The sequence below is a fragment of the Amphiprion ocellaris genome, chromosome 8 (assembly GCF_022539595.1).
Source record: "Amphiprion ocellaris isolate individual 3 ecotype Okinawa chromosome 8, ASM2253959v1, whole genome shotgun sequence".
Taxonomy (NCBI): Eukaryota; Metazoa; Chordata; class Actinopteri; family Pomacentridae; genus Amphiprion; species Amphiprion ocellaris.
In genome coordinates, this window is record NC_072773.1 from 27,739,809 (window position 1) to 27,760,612 (window position 20,804).

Consider the following 20,804-nt stretch of genomic DNA (forward strand, 5'->3'; position numbering starts at 1 on the left):
CTGTGTCACACCGACCTCTCTGATCATCCTGAATTGGTCTGTTTGTTGTACTGATGGTCTATTGAAAGTGTAGCGAAGCTGCCTTTAGTTTTTCTTCTCCTAGTTGCTAAATGGCCTTCTTGAGGACCAGCTCTGACTCATATCTTTTAAAAGCAGCCTCAACTTGCATCTGCTTGCTGTGGCCAAGCAACTGGAAATTGATCACTTCTGAACTTTAACATGTGAGTTTACTATTAGGTAAAGCCCAGTCCATTTTACAGTCTCTATTGAATGTGCCAAGTATTACATTTGTGGAACTGAAACTGAATATCCAGGGGTTAAGTTGGGGTCCCGGGGGTTAAATTGTGAAATTAGGGGTAACAGACCACACTGTAGAGCAGGGGTCACCAACCTTTTTGAACCTGAGAGCAACTTCAAGGGTACTGAGTAGCACGAAGGGCACCTTGTTTGATACAAACTTCCTCAATAGCAAACTTGCGCCATCATCTTTAAACAATAATAATAATAATGAAAATAATATGTAAAAAGACTGTCTGATCACGTTTATGTCAATTATTCCTTACAATAATTATTAACGATTGCCACAACAATGACGGTATGAAACACACACACACACACACACACACACACACACACACACACACACACACACACACACACACACACACACACACAGGTATATGGAAATCTGTTCCAATATTTAAGTCAGAGGTATCCCATCTCTGAAACTTTGGTAAATATCTTTCTTAGCAGTTTTGTATGAATCAGCATATTTGCAGCATTTTGTTCAAAATCACACCAGTTACATTTCTGTGCAAATTGTCACTTCTAACATTTTTAGGAAATCATTAACTGTCATCAAATCATGCTTCATTTGTGCAAACCCCTACCTTTGTAACATTTTTGAACAATTCATGAACTCTGTCCCATGTTTGTAAAAATTATCAGTTATGTATGGAAAAAAAAAATCAACTCTTTCACATTTTGAAATGAATCCTATCACATTAGTACCAATGACCAGCATTTTCACCAGTATTGCAACATTTTTAACAGATCATATCAACAAATCATTACATGTTTTCAACAAATTATTTTTCACATATTGTGTAATGGCACGGTGTTCTGAATGACAACATGTTACCTCTTTCTTTGTCTGTAAATGTGTGTTAGTGGGAAGCCTGGCATTGCAGAGCTTATCATGTCTTACCTTTACCTTGTAGCTCACAGTTCAGATGGTTCAGTTTCCCAGTGATGTCCATTAAAAATGCAAGGCCAAGAATCCACTCAGTGTCCTGAAGCAGCAAGGTGTCTTCACCTTTGGATTGCATCAACTCTTTGATTTCGGCCAACAGTGACAAAAAACGCTGTAAAACTGGTCCCCTGCTGATCCATGGGGTTTCTGTGTGTAGTAACAGGTCACCATGTTCAGCTAACAGCTCCTCCAGCAGCACCTTCAATGTCCTGGTTGTTTGGCTTTGGAGCCATTTATGATCTTCATGACACGAGTCACCACATGATCAAATCCGGCCACTTTTGTACATACGTATGTCCTGCTGGTGAATGATGCAGTGGTAATGTAGGAATGTTGGGAAGTCTGGATCACCTCTGCATCACCTCTGCATCGTACAATGAAGCCTGCATGGCGACCCGTCATGGAGGAGCCCCATCCGTCGTGACTAAAACAAACTTTTCTAATGGTACATTTTTCTCCACGAAGAAGCTTTTCGCCGCGTAATAGATGTCAAAGCTGCCTTTAAGTCCCGGGCTTTACCTGTCCGTAGTGCGCATACAGTCTTTTTTCTACCAGGTGGGTAGTTAGCATGGAAGCTTTGTAGCGGTGTTCCAGTCTAACTGGTGATCAGGTTAACTGGCGATAGTTTCCATCTCCAGATGTTTCGTCCGCAGATTCGTCACGATCAGACCTGGATTTACATGAAATAAAGATACCAGATAAAGAAGACCTCGCCGAAAAACGTCGGCATCACTACTTAATAAAGTCTATATCCATGTAAATATCATCTACAGATAGTAAAAAGAAACGTGCGGGCCGAAATAAAAAACACGTATTTTTCAAGTAGGGTGAGAGGATTCTAAACCACACAAATATATTGTTTGTTTTGACCAGGTCGGATCCCTTCACTTCCTTTAAAAAATATATATAATATTGTCAGCGGTTAACGTGCTCTGAAATGACGGTTAGGACGTGGATGACTGAACGAGTTTTTATTGTTTTCGGAGTGACTAGTTTAAACCACGTGGTCTCAGTTTGTTCCGATGCATTTTAGCAAAGCCAGCTGATGTTTTGCTGCGTGTTGACATGGGCGTGTTTCCTGAACAATCAACACCTGACAGAATGACAGTGATCTATATGGATGAAACAGAATGTTTGTCGAGCTGATCGGTAGCACAATGAGTAAAACGGTGGTCTCGTAATTTTATTGCTGGATTACGTGGTTTCGAGTCCTCTCACCTACTTGAAAAATACGTGTTTTTTATTTCGGCCCGCACATTTCTTTTTACTGTCTGTAGATTGATATTTACATGGATATAGACTTTGTTAAGTAGTGATGCCGGCGTTTTTCGGCGAGGTCTTCTTTATCTGGTATCTTTATTTCACGTAAATCCAGGTCTGATCGTGACGAATCTGCGGACGAAACATCTGGAGATGGAAACTATCGCCAGTTAACCTGATCACCAGTTAGACTGGAACAGTGGGTAAAGTAGCTTCTCTCCACATTGTGCCGCTTTGCCGACGCAATAGTCGCCCCGCAAATAGGACACATACATTTATCTTTCACTATCGTGAAAAAGAACTCTTCCTCCCAGTCATCGTGAAAATAGTGTTTCCTCTTTCACTTCTCTGTCATGTTTTATTTTTTTTTTTTTTGGGGGGGGGGGGGGGGGGGGACTACAGCTTCCTAAAGTGTCTGCGCCCGGACGCTTCAGCAGAGTGACGTGGTGGTTGGACATGCGCAGTGAACTTTGACTCAGACAAGGTCAAAGTTCATTTACACCGAAGACATTTTTGTTTTTAAAAAAAATATATAATAAATATTGTAATTTAAAATCTGCATTAATGTAGGTATTTTGGATTTAAAATGAACAGCAACTATAATTTTTATAAGGAATTTTATGGTGACTAGTGTTATTTTTGGAACGGGGGGGGGGGACGACCTTGTTGGTTACCTCTGCTGTCTAAAGCAGTCTAAACATGTTTTAGGTTTATTTTCAGTATGTTTTAGTAGGTGAAGGGACCTTTTATATGAATTTGAGAACACACCAAAAATTTGACAGATAATTATTTTATTTCCCTATTATTATTATTATTATTATTATTATTATTATTTTTATTATTATTATTATTATTATTATTATTATTATGATTATTATTATTATTATTATTATTATTATTATTATTATTATTATTATTATTATTATTATCATCAGCATTTGCATTCACATTTGCAGGGTTCATGAAACACTGACATTCTTGCCATGTTGCCCCAACAAAGAAACTCATATGCTCAATATTAAAAACTGTGTTTTCATTATTAGGCTGACTATCTGTTACCTTATATGTTTTTGTGACTGGACAAAGTCTACCTGCACATATCACTGCATTTATGCAGCAACACTCAAAAGTCCTGTAGTCATGGCATAAAGAACATATTGTGATTCTCCAGAGAAAAGAAAAAAAACATACAACAATGTAGCAGCAGCTGTGACGGTGCCACATTTATCTTCAGCCTGACTGCTTTGTTCCCAATGATTTCACTGCAGCAACTGTGAATCTGAGCACAACAGCTCAGCTGTCTGCTGTGCAGAAAAGCATCTAGGTTGGCTACTAAGATCACACTGACACTCAGAAGATTTAGATAATTACTGAAGTTACCACTGCTGCACCACTTATCTAAATGGCACTCTGCCCCTCTCTCAGTTTGGAGCCAGTAGGACTCTGCCTGCTGTATGATGCTTCAGCTGGTGCATAAAGCCAAAGAAAAGTAGCCGATATGCTGTGTCCTAGACACGTATGCAAGATGTGACACTGATGATGCCCAAATCCTGCCTTGTCCCAAATTAACCCCTGGTTATTATTGCAAGAAAAACACATTAAAAAGAAAACCCAGACTAAAATAAAATTAATTACACATTTCTTCAATGAGAAAACTTAAACAATAATCTAAAAATGGGAAGGAGGGCCAATAAACTAATTAATCCAATTAAACTAATAAATTACCCCATCAGCATTTGCATTCACATTTGCAGGGTTCATGAAACACTGACATTCTTGCCATGTTGCCCCAACAAAGAAACTCATATGCTCAATATTAAAACTGTGTTTTCATTATTAGGCTGACTATCTGTTACCTTATATGTTTTTGTGACTGGACAAAGTCTACCTGCACATATCACTGCATTTATGCAGCAACACTCAAAAGTCCTGTAGTCATGGCATAAAGAACATATTGTGATTCTCCAGAGAAAAGAAAAAAAACATACAACAATGTAGCAGCAGCTGTGACGGTGCCACATTTATCTTCAGCCTGACTGCTTTGTTCCCAATGATTTCACTGCAGCAACTGTGAATCTGAGCACAACAGCTCAGCTGTCTGCTGTGCAGAAAAGCATCTAGGTTGGCTACTAAGATCACACTGACACTCAGAAGATTTAGATAATTACTGAAGTTACCACTGCTGCACCACTTATCTAAATGGCACTCTGCCCCTCTCTCAGTTTGGAGCCAGTAGGACTCTGCCTGCTGTATGATGCTTCAGCTGGTGCATAAAGCCAAAGAAAAGTAGCCGATATGCTGTGTCCTAGACACGTATGCAAGATGTGACACTGATGATGCCCAAATCCTGCCTTGTCCCAAATTAACCCCTGGTTATTATTGCAAGAAAAACACATTAAAAAGAAAACCCAGACTAAAATAAAATTAATTACACATTTCTTCAATGAGAAAACTTAAACAATAATCTAAAAATGGGAAGGAGGGCCAATAAACTAATTAATCCAATTAAACTAATAAATTACCCGACCATTTAAATGCAAATTATTCTATAACTTGCCACTGATACAGACATAAAATTACTGAGGGCAAGATGCTTCTGGTTAATGGTAGTGCAACAGTTGGCTAACAATCAGCTAAATAAACACCTTAAAATAGATATGTTCAGATGTTGAGCCTATCTCATCGATATATGAGATACGTTCAACATCTGAACATAAATGCAATAATTTGCAATAATCATTCTACGACTTGCATGTATCTGTGGAATCGCATCATGCAGTCTTCGCTCCTTACTGAAGCCCAAAATATCTCACCTATGTTCAGATGTTGATTTAGCTGCTTGTTAGCCACCTGTTGCACTACCATTAGCCAGAAGCATCTTGTACTCAGTAATTTTCTGTATCTGGCAGTGGCAATCCAGTGAGAAAACGTAAAAGAAGCAGCAGCCAAAATGCAGACAGCACATCTGCAAAGAAAGATGGCTATGCGCACTATGAATGTATTCAGGATAATTGGATACACAGCTAAAATATGGGGACCACTCACTCAAATCAAAATAGCTCACCTGATGGGTAAACCACAAAAGTATTCTTAGTTTCTGGGTTTGCTTCTGCATTGCGTGGCTCATTCACACCACACATTCTGTTTTATCGACTTCATACAGTCCATGACTTCACATCGCAAAAATAAAACTTACTTCTCTAGGTCCTGGAACAATTTTACAAATATCAAACGTGCATGGATAGAAAATGAATACAAAAACCTCAAGGAACGTGTTCTGTCAAGAGCTTCACAGGCATTTCTTTCTAATGATGATTTATAGGGGAAATGCCTGTTTGGCCATGAGGCATCTTTTTGCTCTAATTCTGCGAGTGTCCACTGTGAAAAACTCGAAGCAGAACAGAGTGGCAGCACCTCATCCAGCTCTTTAGCAGCCTACATCTATGATGTACAATTGTAACCATGGTAGATGCATGCAACAAAAATGTTGACAGCTATATATTCAAAAAGTTTATAAGACTTACAAATGCATTAAAAAATTAGAGTGAATTGTTTTTCAGTTGATATTGGCCCATATTTGTAGCAGCTACAACTGAATGCCACTATGGAAATGTTGAAATACATGGAGAAAATGAAAGAAGCCAAATACGTGGACAATTCTGGAAAAGACTGAAGACTGACCCCTTAGAAACACATTTGGTATTATGGAATTGCAAATATACATGCTTATCTGAATTCTTAATTGTTTCTATGGCAGTGTTTGTTTAATGACAGAGTTAACAGAGATGGAATTAATGCTACTTAATGCAGGTGTAGAAAAAATTCAAAGGGTAAGCCATCAGTCACGATCTTCCTGTCCTGCTGAACAGTAATGGGCTTTATTCGGTATGTCTTAGGCTCCCTCGAGGCAGTTAAAGGCTGTTAGTCAGCACAGTTCTGACATGTCCCAGAGGAGGGGATGATGCAGGAAGGATGGACGGCACTCACTCAGCATTTCAGTCACTGCGGAGGCCTCGCTGATGTCCCTTCCTGCTATCACCCTGCTGTTGATAATCTCAGCCACAGCTCTTCTGTACCTAACATTAGTTTGTTGGAGGCAGTCACTGGTACATAAATGGATCCAATTATTATACCCAGTATGGGCATTTATTTAGACTAGCAGTGAGCGCCAGACCCCGGTTCTCATCTGTTAAAGCACCGCGAGCCAAAACAAACATCTGCAAGTTTATCCTAAGCAGGTGTCCATTCCAAAATGATCCTCTTGTAGTCAATGAGACATACCACATGGATTTAAATTAAATTGGGTTTGTTGTGTAGCACTGCTGTAAAAAAGGATTTTTATCTGATCTTCTACCACTACAAATAAAGAATCCAACTCTAAACTTGTGATTTCTCTTGTCTGAGTTTTGGTCAAATACTGATTTTAGGTCCAGGTTACATGAAAACTTACATTCAGTGAGCTTTACTTACATCCTCTGAGATTTATTGCAGATATTGTTCTGATACTGAAAGCTCTGCAAGTCAGATAAACCTTGTCTCATTTGTTTTCAAGGCAAAGTATACATGTAATCTGCACACCTGTAAAGTATGCTTTTAGCTTGTACTCCACTAGAACCAAATACACCGAGACTGAAACAAACATATTAGCACATAATATGTCTTTCAGCTACACAACTGTCTGTTTTATTGTAACGCAATTCAAAGTCTGCACAGACATCCATCTTCTCTTCATAGCAGCAAAAGAAAATACGACAGGCACAATGACTGTCTTGGCCGATGTTGACTTGTATCTTGTTATGTCTGACGGTATAGTATTGCGTTTGCAATTGCATCCCCTCCAAGCTTACTCGTCCTGCCTTGTTTAGCATTTAGAAATTTTATTTTGACCCTGAACTATTTTGGTACACAATGCCATGCAACAGCCGGCATCAAAAAGAGGGGAATGGCGTGCACAGGAAAGACACCACTTGTAGTTTGTCTGGTTAGTGGTTGCCCTTGTCTGCTTATCCAGTTTGGTGTTAGATGAGGGGGCCAAGTGGTAAATACAGTGAAAACTTGCTGCCTTAAATACATGTATAAAATATAGTCGGAAACTTATCATTCAAAAAGCAGCTCAGGCTGTCATAATATCAGTTAATACTCCCATAGTTCTTGTGTAGACCAAGCTAAGGTTTTCAATTTTGTGAAGTCAAAGTTCAAAGACTGGTAAATGCTGTGTAGTCTTCTTCACTCCATCTATGGGTATTTATCGCCATCTACTGGTCATACAGGGGAAGGTCAACCCATGCAGAACTACCCAGCTGAACTGCTTAAAAGTTAGGGATGTTGTTTACTAAACAAAAAGCAGGATGAGAGTTGAATAATAATGCTCTTCCCTATCTTACTGTCACAGGCAAAAAAAAGGCAGTGAACTGAGTTGTTAGGTAGAAAACAGTGCTGTTTCCATTAGTGAAATGGAAACAATCAGTTTAACGGTTGATAACTATGACAAAAAAAAATTTTAAAAGAAATGAATCCATTGTGATTCAAAAACAGGCAATGAATTCTGGGTACATGTTACATTTGACAGTTCAATAATGCCACAAACGCAGTTTCAATCAAACTCAAGACAGGAAAGTTGTTTTTTCAGAATTTTATTCTTGAAATTATTTTATAAAATCTCATTTACGTTTTGTTTCATTTCATTTCTCTTCATCTCATATATATATATATATTTATATATATTCACCAATTCACAATTTTGGCTATTTTCCCTTCCACCCCATGTATGCCCACATATTGATCGTAAGGTACATACCCCTTCACATACACATTGTGCAATGATCCTCAGTGCCAAGGTGGGTAGGGGTGGGAGGTTTGGGTGGGAGGTTTGGGTGGGGGGGTGGGGGGGGTGGGGGTATGGGTATGGTCCTTGTACAGAGCATGCCAAGAAAAAGGTTAGGGAAACAGGGAATGGTAAAGAGGCTGCCTAACTACACCACCACTGTTAATATCAGTAAGATAACCACACAAAGAGGTAAGGGGAGTACTGACTTCCACAATGACTTGAGTGTGTCCAATGTGGGTTAAACCAATCATGTTAAATGGCTCGATGTATTCCATTACGCTTGTTCTCCCCAACATCAGTAATTCTTATCTACTGACAAATGCAGAGTAAGCTCCACATTAGATATTTACCTATGACAAGTCTGTTTCTCACTAAAACATTAAAACAGTGCCCACAAACTCAGCAGCAGCCCTGAACACTGTTTAGCCCTTTGTAGTGACCTACACAAGTTATCAGTCCACTGTTTCAAGTCAAATTCACAGCCCGTGGTGTGTGAGTAGGTATCTATGTTGATGGTTTTCTTTCTGGGCTTCTTAAAAAGGCCAACATCTACAGACACAAGGTTAAACTTTAGCAAAATCACAGATTTATGTTACATTAACTGTACATCCAGGCAAGCCACAGGATTTTGTTTTCTGCTCCAGTAAGATATTTGTTCTTCATTTGGCAATATGATCACTCTTGCAACATGGCTCAATACTTCTGAAAGTTGTCTTTGTTGCTGGTATGATTTGCGGAACAGAGATGAAAAACTGAAATGTTTCTATGATAAATAAAAACTATTTAGAAAGGCTTCAACAAATGGAAACAGAAAAAAATTGCACACCTCCTCTAAGGTCACTCAGAACATTTTTGATACCCAAGTAAGCGAATGCTGACTCAAGAACATCTTTCAAAGAGGGTTTAAACTACATCTAACTGGAATCAAAACATCCCTTCTTTACGGTTCAATTAACACACATGAAGACACAAAACACAAACTTCAGGTTTGAAGGGGAATGAAAAGAAGTTTCCTGAAACCTATGTTTGTTTATCCGTAATCAAACAAAATATAAACCAAATTTGACTTCCAAGCAAAACATGGGTTATTACTACAGACATTAACTCTTATATCGGTGTACAATGCTTGAATTGCTGCATATTTCTGTAAATATACATGGTAGGTATGCTCTGCTTGAAAAACCTACCCATAAGCTTATGTGTACTTTTAGTTTACTCTGAAGTCTTTCCTTAGCTATCACAGAACTGAATTAACTTTGTGTAGTCTGGTAAACACGTCAATGTTTAACCTATAGGCTGGTAAAACACAAAGCAGAGTAAATGACCACATCAAAAACTTAAATACTTTAGGATAAGACAACTGAATGAGCTTAAGGCATTATAGGTTATTCCTGACAGAAAATAAAGGCTACAGCAGCCTAAGTAGTCTGTCAAAATAACCCTGACTCAGACTTATTTTTTGTTGTTTAATGAAATGTGATTTTAAATTAGCCCTTTGCGACTATCAACTGCGATATTCAAATATTTCTTACACAGAGAATCAAAGTTTAAACACTAAAGGTGCCTACTGAATTTATGACTCTCGGTTGTAAATGTAAGCAGAATATATTTACCCGTGATGAAGAAAAGGCTTTTTGAAGTATACTAATGAATGAAATTAATTCGTTTGCTTTCAACATATGGAAGAGTGGGCTTTTAAAAATGTGAACACTAAGTAGCAGAGAAATTCTCTTTAAAGAAATTACTGCAAACTTGCAATCACTACCCTGTACATGAAGGTGGACTTCACAGAAATCCCTGTGAAATATAGTGTAATAGCCACGTAATAAATACTTCAACTGCAAAGCTGCAAAGGTTATATTATCACTGTGTAAGAGAGGCGTCAACTCTGTAGTCAGTTTTCAGCTCTGAGTCTGTAGTAGTGTTATCCTGGACTGCAACATATTGTAAGTGGTTTCTCTGGCTTTTATATTTTGCCAATGGGACAAAAAGAGACAGGACAAGGGAGCTTTTAAATTGTTGTTCACACAAGAAAGCCCAAGATTATCTCACAAAATAAATAACTTTTGCTAACCTCTAAAAGTGACTGACTCACTTCAATGTAAGAGGGATTTTTTTTTTATTCAGCTAAAACAAAACAAAAAAGTTGCAAATTAGAGAATAATAATGTAATAAACACAGCAATTCTTAGGTTTTCAGGGCTAGTTTGAAACCACAAAGTCAAATTGGGTGTATAAGCTGAAGCCATTTGAGGTAGACAGAAACCATGTTAGAGTATATTCCTTCATACTGCCTAAAACCAATCAGTAGGCTCACGCATTGTCTAAGAACCTTGATCACTTGATTTGTGGCCCAGCTTGAGACTTCCTGTGACCTCACCTGAGACTGACACTGAACCACTGATCTGGTGAGGGGGCACTACAACATCATGATGGGCTTAAGGAGTGTAATGACAAAGGGATGGGAGGGGGGCTTGGAACTGACACAACCACCAGAAAGAAATCAACGCCACACATCTTCAATGTCTCAAGTCAACAGCAGCATTTAAATCTCAGTCGCATAACCAGAAACAATTGAGGGTTAATTTACAAGGCATAATCTTTTAAATAGAATATATGGCATCTGACCATTGTCTCAATATGTCCCTTTGAGATATCTCCCACCCCACACCCACATAGATAAGTTTATACCCAAAAAATCCCAATGCCAGACCTCATGCCCATTTAACAGTCTCACATTGTTCTAGAGAATAGAGATTAAAAATATATACTATTGACTTATTGACTTCCAGTGTATGTTTTCTCTTTTTCCCTACATTTTTTTCAAGTTTAAAAAGATCCCCTATATCACAATGCAAGCTCAGAGGTCTTTTCCACACACACACACACGCACACACACACACACGCACACACATACATACATTCACACTCACACATATATATATACTGTATATATATATATATATTTATATTTATATATTAGAGGATTTTTTAGCTGAGAAGTTAGGCAAAGTATATATGTTCATTTGGACAGAATTCATTCAAAATGAGAATTAAACTCTCTTTTCTCCAGTTTCCCTTTTGAGGAGGGCAAAATTTGAGGAATTTGGGAAGCGCTACAACATCACATGACTACTCAAGAGCAGGTAGCAAGGTAAAAGGAAGAACAAATAGATAAAAGGCCTGAACTTATACAAGGCAGAGAGATGGGCAGATGATATGGCTCTCTGTGGCAGGTGCATTCCACGGCCCTACTGACAGTAAGAGAAAATGTACAAAGTTCAAGAGAGGGTTAGAGAAAAGACCATCAGATACGGGGGAAGATAGTGAATGAATTGTTTAAGCAGGAAGGAAGCTAAAGCAATAGTGCAGAACTACGTTGCGGGTTGAGGGAGGGGACGGGGAGGGAGAAAAAAAAATATTCTGTCTGCCTGATTCATCGGTACACCAGGTGAGATATGGTGCCAGATTTGAAGTTGAGCTGATGGTTGGGCACAAAGCTGTGCTGAGGATTCTTTCGCGTGCACACATCCTTTGCATACAAGCCCATGCATGAGTCACATGACACCTTAGAGCAGTTCACACACGTGTGTGATGCACCTGGCTTGTTGCAAAACCCGCATCGCGATCCCCCCATGCTTATTCGCTCACTGCTGCCTCCCTTTGGTGTTGTCAAGGCAACAGATTTGCTTGGAAACAGCTTCGTGGACATGAGGGGTTTCTCCACCATCTGGGGGTGAGGGTGGGGATGAGAATGCGAGTGGGTCAGTGTGAGGGGGTGCGGATGGAGATGGGAGTGGGAATGAGTGTTGGAGTAGACAGAGAGCTTTTCCTTGACGGGAATGTATCCATCAAGGGGCCGTGGAGATTTGGGGTGGTAGTCCTGGAGGCCACAGCAAGGGGAGGGGTCCACATCGTGACAGGCAGAACAGAGGATCATGTCACACCTCTGGCAGGACGCCATTGTGGAGCAGCCCAGTCCACAACCCTGACACTTCACACTACCGTGAGCTTTGAGCAGCCACCCATCCCTTGCATCTCGAGGCTCTCTGGATGGAGGTCGAGATGGAGTTTGCCTTCCGCCCGTCCCACCTCTCTCTGTGTACAAATCAATCTCATCCAAAGAAGACAGATGGTAGGATGTGTAGGGATCAGCCGGGGGAGGTGACTGAATTGGGAAGAAATCAGCAACAGGGCTATAGGAAGGTGGAGCTGCCACAGAGAAAAGAGACGCTGAAGTGCTGGGCCTGATAATCTCATCCTTCATATCCTCCTCTGTATCCACAAACAGAGGCTCCTTCCTTAGACTCAATGAGGCCTTCAAGACGGGCTTGCTAACTGCTGCGTGCCAGTGACCAGCCCCATCTGTAACATCCACAGACTTAGACGGTCGGCTACCTCGCCTCAGGTGGTGGGCATGAGGCCTCTCTATATCCAGCGGCCGCACAGACAGCCGAGCCATATCTGCCCCAAGGCTGTCGCGTCTGCGCAGTGCCTCAGCACAGCCAGCTGCATCATCTCTACAACCTCTGCGGAGTTCCAGGGCCTCCAGCTCTGAGGCTGAACCACGGGCCAGAGCCACTACCTCTCCCAGAAGACGACACTCTGCCTGGGCCAGGAAGAGCTCGAATGCCAACTGGCGGAGATGATTTACGCCTCCTGGGTGATCCTGCAAATGGAACTGCGAATCATGGTCACAGGCGTAGCCAATGGTGCGCATTAGAGACCGGAGTTCAGCATCAGAAATGGCAGACTGCAGATGGTACACATATGGGCCAGTGAAGGTCTAAAAGAGAATTGGGTTAATCAGCATGAGTGTCAGTCATTTCAAATTGGTTGACATGACAAAGCTGAAATCTAAAATAAAAATGACTTCATGTTACTCCTGTGATATCACATTGATATTTGGTTGACCGATACTAGAAACATCTGACAACACATTAGAGAAATCACTTTGTTTGACAAAATATAGGTCCGTGCCTGCACTAAAATACAAATTCCAAAATAACTTTAAAATTTGAAAGACTATCTCTTTGAAGCATATCAAGCGATCATTTGAAGCATTTAAAACACATAATTAATAACTAAATATGGCAACTGGTTTGACAATGGAAATATACATGTTTTGTTTCATCACCAGTCATAATTTGTAATATATCTTGCCTTTGCCCGTGTTTACTAAAATTACAGATGCAAACAAACTTTCAACAGAATTAGAAATATTATTCCAGTTAGCCAGGAAAACATGCGAATTACGTATGCCGAACACGTCAAAATTATGTGGTGAACTTTTGGAGTGAGCGTCCACAGAGGTATAACCCCTGTGTCTCTCTGGTTGGGCAGTTATCAAAATTCCCTGAGAAAGGCATGCTGATAGCGGACGGTTCCAACCAGTATAACAATAACCAAACATTGCTCGTTGTCAGCTTCAAACTCTTCTTTAAGCGCAAATATTATTACAACCCTGTGAGTAACCAAACTCACCTTAATACATCTGAACTCCTTCTTCCAGGGGAACAGCAAGAGGTTGGTGCAGATGGTTTCCAGGGTGTGGAACGCTCTCTCCAGGCTCCTGAGGCTGCCCCCTCTCTGGCAGCGGAGCGAGTTCTCCACCACCTCATAGAAACGTACCATACGGAACCGTTGTCCCGGATCTGGCTGGTAGGCTCCTAGCAGGGCTGTGGCTGTGGAGAGTAGGGCCTCACTGTCCTTGTGTCTGCTTCTGTCCACCTCTGGTGTAGTTCCAGTCCCTGTGTATTCCCCTCCGTCCTCCAGACGCCTCTCCAGTGCCGTCACATACCTCCGAAACAGGTCCTCTTTTAACTTGGCATCCATTATCGGCAGCAGACTATTAGTCAGCTGTTATACTTTTCTGGAAGAGCCTCGCCCCTTTTAGCATACCTTGCACCAGGATACCACATTCAAGCACCATTTTTGGTCACCATAATTCACTGCACACACTGGCACACACTCAATGTTAATGTTTTGGAGAGGTGGAAGAGGAGTGAGACTTTGCATCCACTCAGCAGCACATCCTTCAAACAAGAGATGCAGTTGTCTGGTGCTTTCAGTTGGCGTAGCTAGGCTGAAGCCTGTAGGGATGCCTTTGCACAGGCATCTCTGGTATTGGCTCAAAGCCTAACTTGTTTCCAGACAAACAGGCCTATGTCATGCAAGATGAAGTCAGGAGGAGCTTTTGCTTCACGCTCTGTTAATGCAGAGTTGTATCTATTCCATCCCTTAGTTTCAGCATGCGTAGAGTTCAAGGTCACTCATGTAGAAGACACATTCATGATCGTGCGATTCTTCTCAGCCATCTCCAAGCTGCAAGGACACATCACAGGGCATCACAAAAACAGGAATCTGTCATTATGAAACAAAGACAAAGAAGGAAATCAATTTATTTCTATTAACTCTGTGATTATATGGCCAAAATACAACGCAATTGTACCAATCGAGAGTTGTTTCAAAATCTGATAGGTCAGATAAGAGAGGTGGTTTACAGGCATGACTATTTTGAGACAGTATCTGTGTAGTGAGTGGGATGATGAGAAGATGCATCGTGTGGGTTATTTTGTGTCAGTCCACAGCTGAAAGGCTGGACTGGTTGATTATTACCATTAAGTATGCAACCAACAATCGCCTAGGGACATTTGTGTGAAGATAAAACAGTACTGAGACTCACTGGTGACAGAAACAGCTCCTTTGTCTCGCGTTCGTGTTTTGCACCAAAGAATATGTGAGCTATCGGCACTGTATGCCTGTAAACCATAGTAGCGTGCATCTAGCTTCAGTTAGCTATAACTCATAACGCATAGGCATATCTGAACTAGTAAAACTAAAATCTGATGTGAGCCTGAAACCACGGCACAGAAAGGACACTGCTCCACGTTTCTAGCAAGCTGGTTGGCTCTCCCAGATCCTTTACAACCGTAGCGAACATCCGTTAACCGAGCTAGCAAGCAACAGCCATCAACATCACCATGCCTTACTATTGCGCATCAACTAAAACAGAATCAGCTCGCCGTGATCAGTGGTGGCAAAGATAAACACTCAGCCAGCTCGTATACTGACTTTCTATGACTCTAAAACCCGAAAACCCCGATGCTGTCACTGGCATGGGCCCCCAACTGAGTATAAGCTAAGCAGTGAACGCCCATTTCAGCGCAGCTGGCTAGCTAACAAATGCTGTTAGCTAGCAGGGCGTTCCATCGCTACATACAGATCTCTCGCTGGTTTAGAATCAATTGTCTGTATATAAACGCCATGCCTCTTGTACGACCGAGTGCTACAGTGCTTCCGCTAACAGATCGCGACGTTTTCTAACCAAAAACACCACCGCCCGCACATCTTACCTTTAACAAGTGCTAGCCACGGCTAGCTACGCCTCCTCAGCTGTTGGAAATTCCCATCATCGCAGCACGCATGCGCTCGGTCCTGACAGTTCATCAGCATCAGAGCCCACGTGCTAAGGAAGAGGGGACGCACAGACCCCAACTAAACATCACTGCTGTTGTTAGTGTGTCGCTAACACTATGTTCGCTTTGTTGCATTTTTTTGCAAATCAAAAATATGTGCAGTTTTTCATAGAAAATATTAGTTATTGTGACACTTGTCTCTCGTTTAAACTGTTGTGAATAAGTATGACTCCCGGAGAGAACAACATCCTCAAAGTAATTCATTTTTGACATTTTATGCACAAAACATTTATGTATTTTATTTAAACAAGAAAATAAGGAGATAAATCTGTGTAAAAAAGTCGAAGTACTTTGCACAAACAATGTCTATACTGTCACTATTAATTAACTGTGCTGAAAATATTTTTTACAGAAATAACTGCCGTATAATCCGCGTTATCATCGTGGGTTTTACTTTGTGCGGTGACTCCGCCCTCGTGCTTAAAAAAGAACCAGAACCCGGTGACGTCGTCACGGGAACGTTTGGTGCTGTTGGGGGACTGACTCAGTGAAGAAAAGAAATGGCGATGCTCGGGTTTAGCGCAGCACAGCACAAGAAAAACGTCTCCGACGGGAGCAGCGACGTGTCAGAATTCGTCTGTCCAGTTTGTTTGGAAATCTTCGAGAGTCCCGTAACAACACAATGCGGCCATACGTGAGTATTTTTGCCTTATTTTCGCTCGTCCTCCCCCCTAACCCACGTCTGCCACCAGCGATGCACTGATACGAGGTGAAAACAATGGAGGAAAAGGCTCGAGTTGAAACATGTCGCTGCACCACAGTCGCAAAACCCCGAACGTGAGTGTGTGTGCTTGTGTTGTGACCCTGTATTTCTGTTTTATTCGCATAAATATTCGCAAAACCAGTTGTAGCTTGCTAAATCAGTTTCAGTTTTGTTTACATCAAAGAGGAGGCCTCACTTGGGAGATGTAGTTTGTATCTGTATTGCGTCAACACATGAACCGCCTTAACGGACTACAAGTCCCTGCGTCGTCTTGAGGTGGGGACTTTTCATCGGATTTACAGGAAGCTCAAGTGAGAAACTAAGAGGAATCTTCCAGCGAATGACAGCGTCTGTTCTTTGGTGTCAGACGGTGTATTTTAATGTCACTCTATAAATAGTATGCAGGCTTGTACCATTGTTTTGCCTTCCGGTAACCAGGAACTGAACTAAAACGAACAGTATCTTGTCTCCTTCCTCATCTTGATCATAATTATCACTCCTTGGCACATCTCATTTCAGGTTCTGCCAGAGTTGTTTGCAGGAATGTTTGCGTCCACAAAAGCCTGTGTGTGCGGTATGTCGGGCCACTCTGGGCCACTGGACTAAAGCTGCTGATCTAGAGGCCGTTATCCAATCATCTGTGGCTGCTTGCAAGGGATGTGGCGTTCAGGTATGTTTCATTAAAGCGCAAAAGCTACAACACAACAACAAAGCATCTGAACTGGGTGTTGGAAACAAGTAAGGGTTTAGACAGATCATTCCCATGCAGGAGACTGAAGATGCAACAACAACACATGCACAAACTCATCTTTAGTCAGTTGTGATGTTGATCCTCATATTCACACATAGCAGACTTCAGGTTGCAAACACAAGACAGCAATTATGTCATGCTGGCTAAGCAGTGGTAGTTACTGTTATGTGTTTTTTGCCCCAAGGTTGGCCTTTCTCAGATGAGAAGCCACACTGCTGCCTGTTCAAAATACCAGGAGTACATTGAGGAGGGAGTGAGGACCACTGCCCAGAGTCAGCCTGCCATCATCAGGTGAGGAACAACTTATTCGCTATCCCCTACCTAATAAATGCTAACATATTTTATTATTTCTGTTTCTTTCCACAGTCCAGTGCCAAATCGTTACACCTTCACCTGCCCCTACTGCAACTGCCAGAACCTCGATCAGGACGGCCTGGTTGAACACTGCACTTCCCAACATGCTCGAGATGCACGCCAAGTGGTAAGAAATCTACACTGTGATGTGATCGAGGGCTGCAGCTATCGTTTAGTTCAGTAATCAAGTATTCTAGCGATTAATCAAGTATTCGGATTCTGCACTTGGCATGCGCATTACAGTATCAAAAGCGGAGGTGAGCGCGCTATGCAACAGAAAGAACCATCTCGGCAAAATACGGGTGGTTAAAACAGAAGTATCCCGTCAAATTTAAAATTCCCTTATAATTTATTGATTATAGGTCTGGGTCCGTATAGGATGAAGTCTGGGTCCGGACTCGGACCGCGGTCCACCAATTAGTTAACTGGGGTCTAGTATATAGTGGATTAAACGAAGCCTCGAGTCAGACAACTTTGCCTTGAGGAATTTTAGTAATTGAATAACTCAAGAAATCATTTCAGCCCTATTGTGATTTCACCAGTTGCTCTTGGGTTCCACACATTTTCTGGATTCAGCCATGGTTTATAATATGTTCATAGATGTTTCATCACTCTCACTTTGTTCAGGTGTGCCCTATCTGTGCCTCAATGCCTTGGGGAGACCCTAACTACAGGAGTGCAGACTTTTTCCAGCACCTGAAGATCAGACACACTTTCTCCTATGATACATTTGTTGTAAGTAAATTAAAGCAATTTTGTGGTTTATATTCTCTGTTAATAAATGATAAATGAGCTAATTAAGTCTTTTCTTTGTGTCGCCTCACACTGATGACTTTGCAGGATTACTCCACAGACGAGCACACAATGATTCAGGAGGCTTTACAGCGCTCCCTTTTGGACAACTGAAGTGTGAAGAACAATTCACCACGAGGAGGAATCCAGTGAAGTGAGGGGAAGATGGTCTTGAAAAGACAGAACACCACACTGTATCATCATTCATCTAGCATGAGGATGGTGGTACTGAATTACTAAGGGTAATTATTTTCATAGGGAACTGGTATTGTAACTATGGATCTATAGGTTTATTATTCAAAAAATAAATGCAATATGGCTCAAAAACATATTGTACCGTTTGATTTAGGAGTAATACTGTGTTTCTGGTGTGATAATCTTCCCCCCTGCTGAGTCTGTAGACTTGATAGTTTGTTGAGTATCTACTAAACTATGTTTGTTAAGCTGTTTGTTCATTAATGACATGGTGTCATATAGCCAAACACTTCCAAAGTCGTGATTGAAATTCCCCCATTGTCAACACTTGATGTTATAAGAGGGTTTGACCACTAGGTGGCTAACTATTGCCAGCAAAATGACAAACTTCACTCAGTGAAGTCGTCCAGTAATGTTACCAATAATATATAATATTCAACTTAAGAGTGAATTTGCATGTTTACTCTCAAGAGAGAAATTGAGATTTAGGGTTTTTTTTGTTTATTTCTGAGTATGGTGTTTCAGCAGATCTGTCTTTTTTATGCTGTTTCTGGGTGAAGTGTGTGTGTGTGTGTGAGAGAGAGAGAGAGAGAGAGAGTGTGTGTTCTGTTTTCAGAGATCTACTGGAAAGAATAAATAATATGAGGGTCAAACAAAGCCAGAGATGGCAGTTTGCTTTATTGTAATGTTTCTCCCTTATGTCTTTGTGCCTGCTGGTAGATCTTGTTTCTAACTTCCGAAACTCATAGGGCTAATAGTTCATCCAGTAAATCTTAAGATGCAAGTAGGAGAACATCAGCGTGGTCATCAGTTTGGTGATGTATTTGTTTTCTTTTAATTTGGTGACAGTTTATTTGCATGTTTAATGCCACATGAGGGCAGTAGAGTTCTACCTTCCTCTGACCGTTCTCAATAGCTGCTGGCCCTCACCAGCCTCCTGGTTCTTGCAAGACATAATTTAGCACTAAACCACTAAATTTGTTTTATTCAGTGTGTTGTTGTCCAGTTTACTTTTGCTCAAATGCAGCATACGAAATTCTCACTGGTGTTTATAAACTGAGGTTTTAATTAGGTTATTTGTCACATTTCAAACACAATCACCAGAACTTTTGGGCAGTTGATGAAGTGACATGAATTAAGACATTAAATGTAACTTACTGTAGTGTGTTTCTCATGCCCAGTGTCTTGGATGGTCTTTAAAAAAAAACAAAAAAAAAAACACTTCAGTTTGTTGCGGCTTTCATATTTTCTCTCCTCAAAAATTCCGAAAAAAAAGTCTCTATTTGTATGTCTCCAAAAACTGACAGCATGTGAAGTTAAAAGAAGATTCAGTTTGACTTTGCTTAATTTTTACTGGGTGTTTTTTGTTTTAATTTTTAAATGTAAATTGTGTCTTTTATTTTACATCAATGTTGTTTCTCGATGGCTTGTAAGTGTCTCAGATCAATCACATACAGTAGTACGGCTATTCACACAGTTGCATTGCATTTGTCTTCTACCAACCAGTGAATAAAACTTCTTACACGCAGATTAAGTAGCTCTAGAGCAGAACCTTAATGCCTTTTCACCTAGTCTTTGGTTCCACTTAGGCCTAGATGTTCTTTTTTTTTCTTCTCCAGTAAAATGTGTAATACTTTTATATGTGTTTCTAATGTATAATGATTTTTTTCCTCAATATATCTCTCATTCTCTTTTGTCAGCCCTACTGTCAGGGGGTGCTAAATCCTGATAAATTAAAGCTCTTTAATTATTTAAACCCTGGCCCCAGAAATCAGGCGCAGTGATTTATACCTGTGTGCGTGAGACGTGTGGGGGAAGAAACAACACTCGCTGCTGATGGATGACCACACAGTGTGCGTTTGTGAGTGTGAGAGGCAGCAGTTAAAAGGAAACCCAATGCGTGCATCCAAAACTGGATTTGTTCAGTTGTCATAATCAGGTGAAAAGGTGTGCAATAGTGATAAGAATATGGAATAGTGATATGAAATCTATTAAATAAAGCAAGCTTTCTGCAAACCTTTGTTCATGTGTTAGAAATCGGGGCATTGTCATGTCATACCAGCAATGATCTTGCAATGTGTTTTTTTTTTTCATGTATCTGTGCTAAGTTGATGATGAAACTTAGGCCCTTTGGTGTACATTGTCCACAGGGAGAGAAAACCCTCTCATCTCTCTCCTGCTTTTTGTATCTGT

General features: G+C 40.8%; 2 protein-coding genes across 3 annotated transcripts; one reads left to right on the plus strand and one right to left on the minus strand.

The window, feature by feature from the left end:
• Nucleotides 1–8,129: 8,129 nt before the first annotated feature.
• spata2 (spermatogenesis associated 2) lies at nucleotides 8,130–15,837 on the minus strand. Of its 2 annotated transcripts, none has more exons than XM_023273603.3 (3): nucleotides 15,694–15,837; nucleotides 13,823–14,701; nucleotides 8,130–13,124 (listed from the first exon to the last, which is right to left on the minus strand). In XM_023273603.3, the coding sequence occupies exons 2-3, from the start codon at nucleotides 14,171–14,173 to the stop codon at nucleotides 11,775–11,777; spliced, it is 1,701 nt and encodes a 566-aa protein (XP_023129371.1). In that variant the 5' UTR covers nucleotides 14,174–14,701; nucleotides 15,694–15,837; the 3' UTR covers nucleotides 8,130–11,774. The 2 variants fall into 2 exon arrangements, with proteins under 2 accessions (XP_023129371.1, XP_023129373.1); XM_023273605.3 differs by having other exon boundaries at nucleotides 13,823–14,662; nucleotides 15,694–15,793.
• A 431-nt stretch (nucleotides 15,838–16,268) lies between these two features.
• On the plus strand, nucleotides 16,269–20,372 carry rnf114 (ring finger protein 114). Its single transcript, XM_023273602.3, has 6 exons — nucleotides 16,269–16,450; nucleotides 17,039–17,189; nucleotides 17,455–17,561; nucleotides 17,637–17,751; nucleotides 18,252–18,359; nucleotides 18,465–20,372. Exons 1-6 carry the CDS (start codon nucleotides 16,317–16,319, stop codon nucleotides 18,528–18,530), a joined length of 681 nt encoding a protein of 226 aa, XP_023129370.1. The 5' UTR covers nucleotides 16,269–16,316; the 3' UTR covers nucleotides 18,531–20,372.
• The last annotated feature ends 432 nt before the right edge of the window (nucleotides 20,373–20,804 follow it).

Coding starts and splice junctions, on each gene's coding strand:
- spata2 (XM_023273603.3), bottom strand. CDS start 14,173: ATGGATGCCAAGTTAAAAGAGGACCTGTTTCGGAGGTATGTGACGGCA. Junction 13,125..13,822: donor AGGAGTTCAGATGTATTAAG/GTGAGTTTGGTT, acceptor ATTCTCTTTTAG/ACCTTCACTGGCCCATATGT.
- rnf114 (XM_023273602.3), top strand. CDS start 16,317: ATGGCGATGCTCGGGTTTAGCGCAGCACAGCACAAGAAAAACGTCTCC. Junction 17,190..17,454: donor GCAAGGGATGTGGCGTTCAG/GTATGTTTCATT, acceptor TTTTGCCCCAAG/GTTGGCCTTTCTCAGATGAG. Junction 17,562..17,636: donor AGTCAGCCTGCCATCATCAG/GTGAGGAACAAC, acceptor TTCTTTCCACAG/TCCAGTGCCAAATCGTTACA.